Genomic DNA, 17060 nt, shown 5'->3' on the forward strand with positions numbered 1-17060 from the left:
GTCTATTCTTATGCAAAAAAATATGTACTTCTGTTGAATATTTGTGCAAAGCTTTTCACACAAAGAGCAGTGGACGTTCACAAGCAGTCTGAGTGAAGACTAGGACCAAAATCATTCAGAAAAGTACATTTGTATTTGGCAGTTAAAGTTGGAGGACATCAAACAATTGATTGAAATTATCACAAAATTGATAAGTCACCAATTTGATCTAAATTGGTCGGAGACACATTTCTATACCTTAACTAGTTGGCACCTATTGACTTATACTGTCACTTGCATAAGATCAAGATAGTCACATACTTCAGTTGAGAAACTGCATCAAATGTGGGGTTAACATATTCTTCAAGTTGCACCAGGGTTTAGTAATTAATACCTTTTCTTGTTTGCATTGTCCTGTGTTGACTTTGAACATCCTATACATGCAGGTATGTACACAGACTTATAAGAGTTAATAATATACACACGTGATTTTACATTTTTTTAAACCTCACCTGAAACAAAAATGTATAAAAACATTCTGAATGAATAGTTTACGCACTTGAATGACTAAAATGGACAACGTCACAATCCCATTGAATAGCACCATGTCTGTGCTCTGCTGCAGTGGGCTCACCTGCTGACTACCGAGGGCCTTGTAAAGCATAGCAGTGCATCAATCAATATTAGAAAATACACACATTTACCACGTTTGATACAGCCAGCTTCGACCGGACCGACAACCCAACATTCGACCCACTTGGCTCTCTAACTCGCACTCATAAAAACAAATATTAGTGGACACGGATTGAACGACCGACAACAAAAACATGATAGGCTAGTTCTCTTAAGAAAAACAGGACAGAATAGTCTCAAAGCTGCTCTGCACTATCAAGGGGGACGTTTAGTTGCTTTTACCTTCTGGAGATGCCATTACTGTTTTAGGATTTAATTGGGATGTTCATCTATGGCAGTTAGCATAGTTGGAAGGGGTATTCTCCACAACATCAGCCCTTGGGGACTCCTAATATTTGACACATGAACTAAAGCACACCTGAATGGAGTTCTGACAATTGGGTTGTTGAGGGGGACTAAAACCCATGTTGTACCACAGGAAAAGGGGTGAAAACACTTCATTGAGGGTTCATGGATCCTCACATGACTTTCTCTCCAGGCTTGGCCAGCCATGCATGCATTCATACTCTGGTTATAGGCCCACAACACACATCAACTGATGTCAACTGTCCCAAGAATTGGCTGTGCTGTCTTCAGTGCTAGCAGAAGGCAGGGTTAGCCCTGTTTTAGGGCTCTATTCAATCCGTATTGCTGAAGTTCAAGTGTTACAGCGCAATTGAAATTGAAAGCCAGTGTTCCCGAGTTAGCGGAGACTGTATTCACGGTAAACTTGAATGTCGGCTCAATCGGAAATGACCTTTGCATTTTTATCACGCAGTCTATAACGCTTCAGCGGTAAGGATTGGATAGAGCCTTTAGACGGCACCGCAGTGGTAGAGGGTGGAACTGTTGACAACTGTCAATGTCTTATCAGAAGGCCACGGGGACGGGATGGTGTTGGTAGGAGGGCTGTCTCTAGTCATGAGCCTAGACCTCAGAGCTGTCCAAGCTGCTGCTCCCAGTACCCATCATGCCCTCTCTGCTGTTGCCACTCCCCCCGCTGTAGGCCGAGCACGACGAGGTGGAGTAGGGAGGGAACTGGCTCTTCTTCTGGTTCTTCCTCTTGCGCCGCACCAGCAGAATAACCACCATGGCCACCAGGCAGGTGAGAAGGATCAACCCGGCCAGGCCTACCAGCGTGGGCAGGGTGGAGGTGTCCACAGGCTCCCTGCCGGAGCTCTCCAGGAGGGGGCGCTCCAGGAAGGGTGAGTCGCGGTCCGACCCAGCCCGGTCACGTCCACCCCATGGCTGGCGCTGGCTCACCACCAGGCGGTCCGTGCGGTCCAGAGCGATGTGCTGGATGTTGGTTCCCCGATTGTTGTCGGTGCCGATGTCCTGGGCCAGGTCCGGAACGGGGGCGGCACGACGGTAGCGACCCAGGGAGGAGGTGTGGAGGTCGGGCTGAGGGTCGGCCACGGACGACAGGCTGTGGTGGTACTCCAGGCTGCGCTTGCCGATGCCACGGTTGGCGTTGTCTCGGGAGCGGACGGTGTAGATGGTGTGGATGAACCACTCCCGACCTGCAGCCACCTGGAACATCCAGACACAGTGGAGCTTGAGGTTAGTGATAAAGACTTTGGCCTATACCTTTCAGTGTGTGATTTCAAACAAAATTTGTGTGTTTTTGTGTGCAAGTAATCAAACTCAGATTTCAGAAACCAGATTTAATTCAACCATACAGGGACTATTTTCCCATTGTTATCCAGTTTACAGACCATATTAGGTACGATTAGGGGGCGGGGGGGGGGGGTGCGTGCGCATTTCAGCTGACCTGGAAGAGAGGCGAGGAGGACAGGGCGAATCCGTCTGAACCAGGCTGCCTGACCAGAGGCAGGCCTCCAGGAGTGTCCAGGGCCAGAGTGGCACCAAACAACACATCTCCAAACGCTGTGGCCTGGGTCTCTGGCTGAGCCTTGTCCTGAGGAGGAAAACACACACACAGGTTAGACCACTGAAATCATTACAGATAGAACCTAACTTAGAAATATTGTATAGGATGTCTATGGATTAGAGGTAGGTAGCTTAGCAGTTAGAATTGGATCAGTAATCAAAATGTAACTGGTTCGAATACGGTGGCCTACTAGGTGAAAAATCTGTCGACGTGCCCTTGAGCAAGGCACTTAACCATAATAGCTCCTGTAAGTCGCTCTGGATAAGATCGTCTGCTAAATGACTGAAACGTCAACAGCCTAACACCAGCATGGCTCACCTGTACTGAGATGTCAAGAACACAAATGGTTGTAGATGGTTGAAGCAAGAAATGACTTGTGAATGAATTAATAAATATAGCAAAACTGACCAAACTGCATTCAAAGTGACCATAACAAAACTCCAGAGGAATCTCCCCCTGAGTGGAGGCATCATGTGTTAAGTGATTGCCGTACGCACCAGGATCTTGAATCTGTAGAGCAGTGAAGGTGCGTCGGCCAGGCAGCCATACTCCTTGTTGGTGGGGTTGTACTTGGGGACGTAACCGTCAGCTCCTGTACACAGGAACACCTTCTCTATACTGCAGGAGAAGGAGTCACCCAGGTTCTGGACTGGGTCCACCATCACACGGCCGTAGATAGAGGAGCCTGGAGAGGGGGATGGAGGGAGAGATTAGAGGAGGGTGGTGTCCCAATGCTCTGTGACACTTCAACAAGCACTGAAAGCTTCATTAAATGGTTATTAGACTGTTAAATATGATCTTTACGTTCAAACTCAGAAAGCAGTTAGACAGAAAGCTGTGTGAGTTCTATAAGCAGCTAATAATGTACACTGAGTGGACAAAACATTAGGAACACCTTTCTAATATTGAGTTGCACTGACTTTTGCCCTCAGAACAGCCTCAATTGGTCGGGGCATGGACTCTACAAGGTGTCCAAATCGTTCCACAGGGAAGCTGGCCCATGTTCACTCCAATGCTTCCCACAGTTGTGTCAAGTTGGCTGGATGTCCTTTTGGTGGTGGACCATTCTTGATGCACAAACTGTTGAGCGTGAAAAATCCCAGCAGTGTTGCAGTTGTTGACACACAAACCGGTGCGCCTGGCACCTACTACCATACCCCGTTCAAAGGCACTTCAATCTTGTGTCTTGCCCATTCACCCTCTGAATGGCACACATCCACAATCCGTGTATCAATTATCTCAATGCTTAAAAATCCTTCTTTAACCGGTCTCCTCTCCTTCATCTACACTGATTGAAGTGGATTTAACAAGTGACATCAACAAGGGATCATAGCTTTCACCTGGTCAGTCTAAGTCAGTCAATGTCATTAAAGAGCATGTATGTTGACTAGTGGTGTATCTATCTATATGATGACTAGTGTTGTATATATCTATCTATATGATGACCAGTGTTGTATCTATATATATGTTGACTAGTGTTGTATATATCTATCTATATGATGACTAGTGTTGTATCTATCTATATGTTGACTAGTGGTGTATCTATCTATATGATGACTAGTGTTGTATATATCTATCTATATGATGACCAGTGTTGTATCTATCTATATGATGACTAGTGTTGTATATATCTATCTATATGATGACCAGTGTTGTATCTATATATATGTTGACTAGTGTTGTATATATCTATCTATATGATGACTAGTGTTGTATCTATCTATATGTTGACTAGTGGTGTATCTATCTATATGTTGACTAGTGGTTCCTAGAGTGTCCACTAGGGGTCAGTAGTAGTCCAGTACCCTCTGAGAAGGCTGTGTCGGTGCTCTCTCCGAAGCCCATGGATCCGTCTGACAGCCACAGCTCCCTTTTGGACAGCAGGAACATCTGGGTGTTCAGACTGAACTCAGCCGCCACCGGGTCACTCACCTGGGGTGGTCAGAGGGCAAAGGTCAAACACAGGAGAGTTGATAAGATTTATACGATTGGTTCAATGCATTTAATCAACAAGTATCTGCTACTACTTGTTTTTAGCCTCATACAACACCAAGACAAATCAGCATTGGTGAATGACAAAGTTTCCTCTTGATTCTAGCGTCTTGGGTATGCTAGTCTGCCAGAGACTGTGGGTATGCAGTGGTGGTGGTGACCTGCTGGAAGCGGATGTCCATGTGGAAGGTGAGGGGTTCTCGTGGGTGACACACAGGGGGAATGCTGAACTCCCCATTGGGAGAGGCACTGCAGGGGATCATCTTCACTGTGTACGTGCCAGAGTAGTCCCGCACCTACAGACAACAACATGACAACATCATTAAAACAACTTTAAAACACACCAACCATTTAAGGTAGTTACTGCTGGTCTGGTATGCATACTGTACGTGCTGCTAAAGCTAACCCTAGTCTTCTGTCATTACCGTCTACCAGTTGGCTTCAGCACAAACACTAAGAATACAAAGTTAAAGGTAGACTCAGCGATATGACGTAGGTACACAAAGTAAACAGCATAGTGGGTCCATTTCCTCAACAACTAAGAGCGCTGTGCTGTTTTGGTCCTGCATCTACCACGCTCTGACAGCGTGAATTAAACCGGTGCACACACGCAGATACTGTGTGTGACAGTGAAGTCTTGTCTCTCGCTCATCGCAATATCTACGGTGCAGCTCGTGGCCACGTCATATCGCTGAGTCTACCTCTAATACAGACAATGATCAAGATGGCAGCTCACAGCGAAGTCAGAGACGAAGCTCCACTGCTGCATGGGCTGGTTGTAGGTGGGCTCAGTCCTGATTAGGGCCAGGGTGAAGGTCAGGCCAGAGAGGTCAGCACACATCACCATGGACGACAGAGTGGTTCCTGGAAACACACAGTCAATCCTCTCTTTAGTCTCACACGTACACTTCTGTTGAGCGTTTCTTTGCTTGATGTGTCTGACAAAGGGCATACATGAACACAACCTCTTAAGACTGGCGTTGTACTGAACGCACCTCCTTGTAAGGTATACACATTTTACATTGTTGACAGTAGTTTTATTCTTACTGAAAAGGGTAAAGGGTAATGTCATGTTGACATTTGGCAGAACAACCCCTTAGACGGTTCCATTCTAATAGCGGTACAGGATCTGGGTAATAGTGCAACATAATAGGAGAGAAAGCTTTACAATCACCCTATCGGGGTGCGTGCGTAATACCTGGGTGGGACATGACAAACTGTCCCCTGAAGCGGGCCTCAGTCTTGAAGTTGACCACCAGACGTCCCTCCTCGTTGATCCTCATGCTGGTGGGGTACATGGATCCTATAGGGACACAGTTACATCAAACCAGGGTTATTGTCCACCTCTGTCATTTACTGGTGAAATAATGCATATGACACTATTTACATTTTAGTCATTTAGCAGACACTCTTATCCAGAGTGACTTACAGGAGCAATTAGGGGTAAGTGCCTTGCTCAAGGGCAGATCGACAGATTTTACACCTCGTCAGCTCGGAGATTCTAATCAAATGTGCCTGCAGACTATTAATTATACAGGTATTAACAGAGTAATACTGCAAGCCATCCACCTCACTGTAGTACTTAAAATAGCCAACAGTGGGCCGAATTGGCTGTACCTTGTAGTTCAGCCTCCGGCGGGCTGCCGATTCCATCCTGCCACAAGATGGCGGTGTCGTACACAAAGGTGAGCTTGAGCTCTGACTGCAGGTCAAAGTGCTGCCATCCTCCCACGGCGACGGGGGAGTGGAAGACATAGGACACATAGAGAGGCACGCGCAGAGTCACATAGGACTGGACCAGGTTCAGCACCTAGAGGAAGAGCAACACAGAGATACATAGTCAGGGTCACCTTCAACTGTACCTGGATCAGCATATACCACAGTACAAAACAGAAGGATAGGAACACTTCAGAGCATTCAAGCATGAAAGGTAACATAGAGGGAATTTAACACCAAGGGAATTTAACACAGAGGGAATTTAACACAGAGGGAATTTCAAAATGTCTACTTTCAACTTGACAGATTACTGAAAAAACAACGACAGCAGACTGAGTAATCGAGAGCTGCACACAGAGAACAGCGTGTCAGTTTGTGTGTGTTTGCATCAGTGCATATGTGTATGTGTCTCTCTCTCAGTACCTGTCCATCCGTCCCGATAGAACCTCCACAGGTGGTGAGCAGCTCGGACATGTCGTAGTAACTATTAAACTCCCACAGACAAGCCTCCAGATTCAGGTTCCTGTAGAATCTCAGGCTGTTGGTGGAGCGCATGTCGGCGCTGTACTGGTAGGGCGATGTCTCGCCGATGATCTCAGGGTTCTTGGTGGCGTCGGTGATGAAGCCGTGGCCCGTCTGGATCTCGTTGAAGTCCAGTAGGTTAGAGCAGCGGTGGTTGCCCACGCGCGTGCCGTCCGGAGACAGGGTCAGCTCGAAGTTGGACAGGGGCCGCGTAGAGATGACAGGTAACATGCCTGAGGAGAAGAGGGGTGAGAGAGAGACGGTTTCAATACATCATCAATCCATTGCAACATTAATAAATCTTTTAATGACCTGGTAACTTTTTACCCTTGACAACTGATCTTGAATCAGTTCTTTCTACCTCAGTCCTATTGTCATCGATCGTTAGCTAAACAATCAAACTGACTCTAGACCAGTAGGTAAGGACATGACAGAGCCTGTTACTCACCGTCCATGTGCGGCATGTTGACAGTGAGTTTGATGAGGTTGGGGAAGTCAGGGTCGTCAGGGCCGGTGTAGCGGATCTTAGCAGAGAAGGGCTCAGCTCCCACCGTGCCAGAGATACGTGGTTGACACAGACCTACACAGACATATTATTGTCGGATAGACAATCATCCTTGAACTCTCCATCGCAAGGCCTACGTAACTCTGTCCTAATAAGGACATATAACAGATGTCATCAACAGTCATGAAGGTTGATGCCACTGAACTCTGAAGTCACCTCTCACCCCCCAGTCTTCACTCACCCTCCTCCCTGCTGACCACCATGATGGGACTGGACAGCTCCAGACCAGCATCCCCGTTCGTATTGAACGCCCGGGCAGCACACTGGACTCTCGACCCAGCCTGGAAGTAGATGGAGTCCAGGGTGATGGACTTAGTGTTGGTGAAGAAGGTGTTGGTGTCCACCTCTCTCAGGGGCGAGGTGACCCCGTCCGACCCGCTGGGGGCGCTGACCAGCCAGCGGTACTGGGTCAGGGTGTCGTTGATGCTCTCCGCCGTGCAGATGGAGCCCGTCTTGTCAAAGTCGTGGTATTTGGGGTTGCAGGCCTGCAGGTGAGGGAGGGGCCACAGATACGTGGTATTATGGTATGTAATAGGGGCCACAGATACGTGGTATTATGGTATGTAATAGGGGCCACAGATACGTGGTATTATGGTATGTAATAGGACGATACACAGTCGTCTTGTAAACCGTGCTTTACGAGGCTATATGCAATGGTATATCGGTAATATGTATTTGAGAAGACACGTGTACATTTGTTATGCCGGTGAAAGGGTCTCATGTTTAGGATTTAGTCAGAACTGGAGAAAGCATTTTGATTTTCCACTTAAACAACAGGTTTTGAAACCATGAAACACAAAGACCTTCAGTTTGACGCCTCGGCTTTCTGGACTGGATGAAAGTATTCCGACCTTGTCGCTAGCTTTACATGTTTAAACACCTGGATATAAGGTCTGTGTGTGTGTCTGTGTGTCTAGGGGGTTGCATTCTGCGTGTGTGTGTGTCTAGGCCCAGTGGCCACCACTCACCGTCACACAGACGATGGGGTAGCCAGTAGAGGGGTGAGGGTTGTCCCTGGTGCGGGCCGTGTCATCGTACATTAGCAGGGACACCACAGTAGGCACAGCCGGGAAGGTGACGTCTGCCACGCTGTCCATCTCCTCGATGTACACAATTGCCTTACTCATCTGATGAACGGGAGAGAGAGAGATTCAAAACACCATTCTGTGGGTATAGTACACATTATGGTGTTCTACATTGTAAACTTGGACGTTTGAGAAGGTGGAGTCCACCTTAGAACAGCATATTTGTAATACCAAAGGAGAAAAGTGAGTTAAAGTGAGCGTACACCTCTAGCATTATTTGTGTCAGGTTAGTGGTATGGTACAGTACATGTCTGGGATGCCACATAGCTGTGTTTTGTAGGGCACACTGCTCTGTGGGTTGACTTGAGGGACATTCTCATAGCATGGACTCAACCAGGAAGTCTTTTTATAATAGCTGGTGATTTGGGTGCTGGGGATGCTGACAGTGGCAGCTGCTGCCTGGCTATTTGTGTGTTCAAGTGTGTGTGTGCATGCCTTGAGACCCGCTGAGGGTATTTATATGGTGTGTGTGTGTCTCGGTGGGTGATCTAGGTGGGTGTCAGCAGCATACCACCCTGCATCTCACTGCTGGCTTGCCTCTGAAGCTAAGCACGGTTGGTCCTGGATGGGAGACCAGATTCTGCTGGAAGTGGTGTTGTAGGGCCCGTAGGAGGCACTCTTTCCTCTGGTCTACAATTAAGAAGATCCCAATGCCCCAGGGCAGTGATTGGGACATTGCCCTGTGTAGGGTGCCATCTTCCGGATGGGACGTTAAACGGGTGTCCTGACTCTGTGGTAACTAAAGATCCCATGGTGTCCTGGTTAAATTCCCAATCTGACCCTCATACCTTCACAGTCACCTAATCATCCCCTGTTTCCAATTGGCTCATTCATCCCCCCTGTAACTATTCCCCTGGTTGTTTCTGTAAATCAGAATGTATTCTCAGTCAACTGACGAGAGAGCGAGAGAGAGAGCGAGAGAGAGAGCGAGAGAGAGAGAGAGAGAGAGAGAGAGAGAGAGAGACCATGCCCTCAGTCTTACCTGCATCTCTGCAACCATGTACTCATCAGGTTTCATGTGGACGACGAAGGCTTCTCTCATCTCTCTCTGGCCATCATACAGGATCTGCACCTCCACAAAGTGTTCTGTCTCACCCTCCTTGAACTCCACATCTTGAGAGACACACACAAGGTTAAACAAGAGCTTAATAAGGATCTCTGTTAAAAATGTATCACATCGATTTTGGTGTGAATGGGTTATACACGACAGTGCCCAACACAGTATGACAACAATGGCTGTATATTCTCCGGTAACAGAATAATGCTGAGAATTTAAAATGTCTGTCAAACAAGAAAAATATCATTGCAAACTTAAACAAACCATACAACTCTCTGACAAGACTACTTTTAACAACTGACACTGAAAATGTTACATAACAACTAATTTACTTGAAGAACAGTGCAGATGCAAAGTTTGGTAACAGAATGACGGTATGTGCTGTTTCTTCAACTAAATGTGTTTTTGTCAAATGTTCAGTGGACATTGTTAAAAGTCGTCCTTGTGCATAGAGTCGTATGGATTATTTAACTTTGCAATCATTGTTTTTTCTTTGACATCCATTTTAAAGTGTCAAATCTCATATGGTTCTGTTCTAACGCCCATATTAACATCCCACTTAGAATGAAGCAATGTTTTGGACAATCTAAGAAGGATGTTAGAGTGGATAATGGAACATAGACTATAGTTCCTGTATGTGTACTCACCCTCCGACAGCAGGTTGTAGTCCTCTCCGGACGTTAGGGTTAGTTATGTCTGTGTTACATGATTAAACTATATGATAACTTAATGGTAGGACTCACCCTCCGACAGCAGGTTGTAGTCCTCTCTGGACGTTAGGGTTAGTTATGTCTGTGTTACATGATTAAACTATATGATAACTTAATGGTAGGACTCACCCTCCGACAGCAGGTTGTAGTCCTCTCCGGACGTTAGGGTTAGTTATGTCTGTGTTACATGATTAAATTATATGATAACTTAATGGTAGGACTCACCCTCCGACAGCAGGTTGTAGTCCTCTCTGGACGTTAGGGTTAGTTATGTCTGTGTTACATGATTAAATTATATGATAACTTAATGGTAGGACTCACCCTCCGACAGCAGGTTGTAGTCCTCTCCGGACGTTAGGGTTAGTTATGTCTGTGTTACATGATTAAACTATATGATAACTTAATGGTAGGACTCACCCTCCGACAGCAGGTTGTAGTCCTCTCCGGACGTTAGGGTTAGTTATGTCTGTGTTACATGATTAAATTATATGATAACTTAATGGTAGGACTCACCCTCCGACAGCAGGTTGTAGTCCTCTCCGGACGTTAGGGTTAGTTATGTCTGTGTTACATGATTAAATTATATGATAACTTAATGGTAGGACTCACCCTCCGACAGCAGGTTGTAGTCCTCTCCGGACGTTAGGGTTAGTTATGTCTGTGTTACATGATTAAACTATATGATAACTTAATGGTAGGACTCACCCTCCGACAGCAGGTTGTAGTCCTCTCTGGACGTTAGGGTTAGTTATGTCTGTGTTACATGATTAAACTATATGATAACTTAATGGTAGGACTCACCCTCCGACAGCAGGTTGTAGTCCTCTCCGGACGTTAGGGTTAGTTATGTCTGTGTTACATGATTAAATTATATGATAACTTAATGGTAGGACTCACCCTCCGACAGCAGGTTGTAGTCCTCTCTGGACGTTAGGGTTAGTTATGTCTGTGTTACATGATTAAACTATATGATAACTTAATGGTAGGACTCACCCTCCGACAGCAGGTTGTAGTCCTCTCCGGACGTTAGGGTTAGTTATGTCTGTGTTACATGATTAAACTATATGATAACTTAATGGTAGGACTCACCCTCCGACAGCAGGTTGTAGTCCTCTCCGGACGTTAGGGTTAGTTATGTCTGTGTTACATGATTAAACTATATGATAACTTAATGGTAGGACTCACCCTCCGACAGCAGGTTGTAGTCCTCTCTGGACGTTAGGGTTAGTTATGTCTGTGTTACATGATTAAACTATATGATAACTTAATGGTAGGACTCACCCTCCGACAGCAGGTTGTAGTCCTCTCCGGACGTTAGGGTTAGTTATGTCTGTGTTACATGATTAAATTATATGATAACTTAATGGTAGGACTCACCCTCCGACAGCAGGTTGTAGTCCTCTCTGGACGTTAGGGTTAGTTATGTCTGTGTTACATGATTAAACTATATGATAACTTAATGGTAGGACTCACCCTCCGACAGCAGGTTGTAGTCCTCTCCGGACGTTAGGGTTAGTTATGTCTGTGTTACATGATTAAACTATATGATAACTTAATGGTAGGACTCACCCTCCGACAGCAGGTTGTAGTCCTCTCCGGACGTTAGGGTTAGTTATGTCTGTGTTACATGATTAAACTATATGATAACTTAATGGTAGGACTCACCCTCCGACAGCAGGTTGTAGTCCTCTCCGGACGTTAGGGTTAGTTATGTCTGTGTTACATGATTAAATTATATGATAACTTAATGGTAGGACTCACCCTCCGACAGCAGGTTGTAGTCCTCTCCGGACGTTAGGGTTAGTTATGTCTGTGTTACATGATTAAACTATATGATAACTTAATGGTAGGACTCACCCTCCGACAGCAGGTTGTAGTCCTCTCCGGACGTTAGGGTTAGTTATGTCTGTGTTACATGATTAAATTATATGATAACTTAATGGTAGGACTCACCCTCCGACAGCAGGTTGTAGTCCTCTCCGGACGTTAGGGTTAGTTATGTCTGTGTTACATGATTAAACTATATGATAACTTAATGGTAGGACTCACCCTCCGACAGCAGGTTGTAGTCCTCTCCGGACGTTAGGGTTAGTTATGTCTGTGTTACATGATTAAACTATATGATAACTTAATGGTAGGACTCACCCTCCGACAGCAGGTTGTAGTCCTCTCTGGACGTTAGGGTTAGTTATGTCTGTGTTACATGATTAAACTATATGATAACTTAATGGTAGGACTCACCCTCCGACAGCAGGTTGTAGTCCTCTCCGGACGTTAGGGTTAGTTATGTCTGTGTTACATGATTAAACTATATGATAACTTAATGGTAGGACTCACCCTCCGACAGCAGGTTGTAGTCCTCTCCGGACGTTAGGGTTAGTTATGTCTGTGTTACATGATTAAACTATATGATAACTTAATGGTAGGACTCACCCTCCGACAGCAGGTTGTAGTCCTCTCCGGACGTTAGGGTTAGTTATGTCTGTGTTACATGATTAAATTATATGATAACTTAATGGTAGGACTCACCCTCCGACAGCAGGTTGTAGTCCTCTCCGGACGTTAGGGTTAGTTATGTCTGTGTTACATGATTAAACTATATGATAACTTAATGGTAGGACTCACCCTCCGACAGCAGGTTGTAGTCCTCTCCGGACGTTAGGGTTAGTTATGTCTGTGTTACATGATTAAATTATATGATAACTTAATGGTAGGACTCACCCTCCGACAGCAGGTTGTAGTCCTCTCCGGACGTTAGGGTTAGTTATGTCTGTGTTACATGATTAAACTATATGATAACTTAATGGTAGGACTCACCCTCCGACAGCAGGTTGTAGTCCTCTCCGGACGTTAGGGTTAGTTATGTCTGTGTTACATGATTAAACTATATGATAACTTAATGGTAGGACTCACCCTCCGACAGCAGGTTGTAGTCCTCTCCGGACGTTAGGGTTAGTTATGTCTGTGTTACATGATTAAACTATATGATAACTTAATGGTAGGACTCACCCTCCGACAGCAGGTTGTAGTCCTCTCCGGACGTTAGGGTTAGTTATGTCTGTGTTACATGATTAAACTATATGATAACTTAATGGTAGGACTCACCCTCCGACAGCGGGTTGTAGTCCTCTCCGGAGGTGGCCGACCCATCCTTGGTGTGGACCCTGACCAGGGAGACCTTGGAGGTGTCTCCTAGCCTCAGGATAGGGATCTTCACCACGGCTGTCTCCCCCTGGATCTGGGGCTCCCGTACACTGTACTTTATCTCACTGAAACGAATGACGGGCTCTGAGGAGAGAGAATCCGGTTAGACTCCTGATACAAAACAGAACAAACTACTGACTCTAACTCTCTAGAGACTGAATCAAATCATTCATTAAACAGAGTGTTTTGGCATTTAATTTGTAATACTTTGTTAGATAGATCGATACAATGTAGCACCATGTTCGGTGTGGTAGATATCTCTCTGTGTTCCTTGGGTAAAGCTTACTGTCTTTCTCATCAGTAATGGTGACCATCGCCTCGCTCTGTTCCCCTGTGGAGGCTCCGAAGGGTGACTTGCTCTTGGGCGTTCCCAGGACCAGACGGAACTCCTCGTCCTCCTCGTATAGGTTATCATCCACCAGGTTCACCACACACTCCTTCTCACTCTCCCCTGTGGGACAGACGGACAGGGGGAACACAGCGTTAAACACAGAAATTAACACAGAAATATGAGGATATGGGGGGTTGGCATATAAAAAGACATTGAGAGAGAGAAGGGGTAGAGCTAGGGAAGGAGGGAGAGAGAGGGAGTGAGAGGGAGGGAGGAAGAGGGAGAGAGAGAGATAGGGAGTGAGAGGGAGGAAGAGGGAGAGAGAGAGTAAGAGAAGGGGTAGAGCTAGGGAAGGAGAGAGAGGGAGTGAGAGGGAGGGAGGAAGAGGGAGAGAGAGAGATAGGGAGTGGGAGGGAGGGAGGAAGAGGGAGAGAGAGAGTAAGAGAAGGGGGAGAGAGAGAGAGGGGTGAAGAGGGAGGAAATGAGAAGGAGAGCGAAAGAGAGAGGAGAAGAGGGAGGAAGGGAGAGACAGAGAAAGGGAGGGAGATGGAGAGAGAGAGAAACAGAAAGAGAGAGAGACCGGGGTTACCTGGGAAGAAGGTGATGAGTGACCCATCCGTGTTGGGCCTCTCATCATAATCCATCATGACCTGGGCAGAGCCCTGGCGGGTGTAGCAGCGCACCGTAGACCTGTGACTGATGTCTCCACTACGATACACTACAGCCTTCATCTCCCCGTCCGCCTCATCCACCTTATAGGCAGCATCCTTGAACTGAACCTTGGGCACTGGAATGATAAGTAGATTTGAATTAGGCTCTGAAGAGAACAGAATACTACTTATCAGTACTGTGGTTTTCTAGTAGCTCAATATTCTTTTCATGGCTTCTGCATAGGAAGTTAGTTTAATTTTTTGTTTAATTTCTCATTGCTCACCGACTAAATGTGCCTTAGACAATCATCTCAAAGCTACTTTTATATGGATAACAAAACACAAACAATTCATACAAAGAGAAAAGCTAAAACAGTGGTTATGTTAGCGCTAAAACAGTGGTTAATGCTAAAACAGTGGTTATGTTAGAGCTAAAAAAGTGGTTATGCTAGTGCTAAAACAGTGGTTATGTTAGAGCTAAAAAAGTGGTTATGCTAGTGCTAAAACAGTGGTTATGTTAGAGCTAAAACAGTGGTTATGTTAGCGCTAAAACAGTGGTTATGTTAGCGCTAAAACAGTGGTTATGTTAGTGCTAAAACAGTGGTTATGTTAGTGCTAAAACAGTGGTTATGTTAGTGCTAAAACAGTGGTTATGTTAGAGCTAAAACAGTGGTTATGTTAGAGCTAAAACAGTGGTTATGCTAGTGCTAAAACAGTGGTTATGTTAGAGCTAAAACAGTGGTTATGTTAGCGCTAAAACAGTGGTTATGTTAGCGCTAAAACAGTGGTTATGTGAGTGCTAAAACAGTGGTTATATTAGCGCTAAAACAGTGGTTAACACTAAAACAGTGGTTATGTTAGAGCTAAAACAGTGGTTAATGCTAAAACAGTGGTTATGTTACAGCTAAAACAGTGGTTATGTTAGCGCTAAAACAGTGGTTATGTTAGAGCTAAAACAGTGGTTAACACTAAAACAGTGGTTATGTTAGAGCTAAAACAGTGGTTAACACTAAAACAGTGGTTATGTTAGAGCTAAAACAGTGGTTATGTTAGCGCTAAAACAGTGGTTATGTTAGTGCTAAAACAGTGGCTATTTTAGAGCTAAAACAGTGCTTATGTTAACACTAAAACAATGTGTGAAAAAGTGTGTGTGTCTGTATAATTCATGGTCAGTGACAGTATCATTAACCGGGATGGTGGCCTTGCTGGGGGCAATATATCTACATGTGTGGGGATGTGTTACAGAGTGTGTATAACTCACGGTCAGTAACAGTATCATTAATAGTGATGGTGGTCTTGCTGGGGGCTATATATCTACAGGTGTGTGTATGTGTTACAGAGTGTGTATAACTCACGGTCAGTAACAGTATCATTAATAGTGATGATGGTCTTGCTGGGCTCTCCCAGCACAGCGTTCATGGGCATCCTCAGCACCAGGTCAAAGGTTTCCGGCCCCTCCAGCTCCGGCTGACCCAGGTCATCCAGGATGGTCACTCTGAATGTCTGCATGGTCACCCCGGGGGCAAAGTCCAGGTTACGGCTGATGCCCACGTAGTCCAGGCCGGCTGGCAGGGGGACACGGGGAACATAGAAATAGAACATTACACATGTATCTTTATGGAGAGAGAGCCAGTAAGGGCATTGGAATACTACCATAACAGAGAAAGAGATGACACCGGATTGTTTGAGAAATATTAGGAACGATTGGGAATTCTGTGTAATTACACTGATAGAGAGATTGTGAATAATGTGAAAACAGAGATTGAGGGGCTCCAGGGGAATTGTAAATACTGTGACACATACAGTGGCTTGCGAAAGAATTTACCCCCCTTGCCATTTTTCCTATTTTGTTGCCTTACAACCTAGAATTAAAATAGATTTTTTTGGGGGGGGTTGTATAATTTGATTTACACAACATGCCTACCACTTTGAAGATACAAAATATGTTTTATTATGAAACAAACAAGAAATAAGACAAAAAAACTGAAAACTTGAGTGCGCATAACTATTCACCCCCCCAAAGTCAATACTTTGTAGAGCCACCTTTTGCAGCAATTACAGCTGCAAGTCTCTTGGGGTATGTCTCGATAAGCTTGGCACATCTAGCCACTGGGATTTTGCCCATTCTTCAAGGCAAAACTGCTCCAGCTCCTTCAAGTTACATGGGTTCCGCAATCTTTAAGTCATACCACAGATTCTCAATTGGATTGAGGTCTGGGCTTTGACTAGGCCATTCTAAGACATTTCAATGTTTCCCCTTAAACCACTCAAGTGTTGCTTTAGCAGTATGCTTATGGTCATCGTCCTGCTGGAAGGTGAACCTCCGTCCCAGTCTCAAATCTCTGGAAGACTGAAACAGGTTTCCCTCAAGAATTTCCCTGTATTTAGCGCCATCCATCATTCCTTCAATTTTGACCAGTTTCCCAGTCCCTGTCGATGAAAAACATTCCCAAAGCATGATGCTGCCACCACCATGCTTCACTGTGGGGATGGTGTTCTCTGGGTTATGAGAGGTGTTGGGTTTGCGCTAGACATAGCGTTTTCCTTGATGGCCAAAACGTGACATTTCTTTAAGCAATGGCTTTTTTCTGGCCACTCTTCCGTAAAGCCCAGCTCTGTGGAGTGTACGGCTTGAAGTGGACAGATACTCCAATCTCCGCTGTGGAGCTTTGCAGCTCCTTCAGGG

The 17060-nt window shown here is 45.5% G+C and overlaps 1 protein-coding gene across 1 annotated transcript in view; it reads right to left on the reverse strand.

Moving 5' to 3' along the window:
- Positions 1-114: 114 nt before the first annotated feature.
- LOC110498645 (FRAS1-related extracellular matrix protein 2) overlaps positions 115-17060 on the reverse strand; it is a 54810-nt gene continuing 37864 nt past the window's right edge. Inside the window, exons 8-24 of the mRNA XM_036954239.2 lie at positions 15730-15939; positions 14314-14511; positions 13680-13844; positions 13295-13477; positions 9405-9535; positions 8306-8464; positions 7519-7822; positions 7221-7352; positions 6674-7005; positions 6152-6344; positions 5733-5837; positions 5271-5398; positions 4696-4830; positions 4348-4474; positions 3040-3227; positions 2423-2569; positions 115-2181 (exon numbers count right to left, since the gene is read on the reverse strand). Of these exons, the coding sequence (XP_036810134.2) occupies positions 1579-2181; positions 2423-2569; positions 3040-3227; positions 4348-4474; positions 4696-4830; positions 5271-5398; positions 5733-5837; positions 6152-6344; positions 6674-7005; positions 7221-7352; positions 7519-7822; positions 8306-8464; positions 9405-9535; positions 13295-13477; positions 13680-13844; positions 14314-14511; positions 15730-15939 (3440 nt within the window). The 3' untranslated portion in view covers positions 115-1578. The remainder of the gene's footprint in view (positions 2182-2422; positions 2570-3039; positions 3228-4347; positions 4475-4695; positions 4831-5270; positions 5399-5732; positions 5838-6151; positions 6345-6673; positions 7006-7220; positions 7353-7518; positions 7823-8305; positions 8465-9404; positions 9536-13294; positions 13478-13679; positions 13845-14313; positions 14512-15729; positions 15940-17060) is intronic.

This window comes from Oncorhynchus mykiss, chromosome 19 (genome assembly GCF_057628025.1).
Source record: "Oncorhynchus mykiss isolate SJ-2025 chromosome 19, ASM5762802v1, whole genome shotgun sequence".
NCBI classification, from domain to species: Eukaryota; Metazoa; Chordata; class Actinopteri; order Salmoniformes; family Salmonidae; genus Oncorhynchus; species Oncorhynchus mykiss.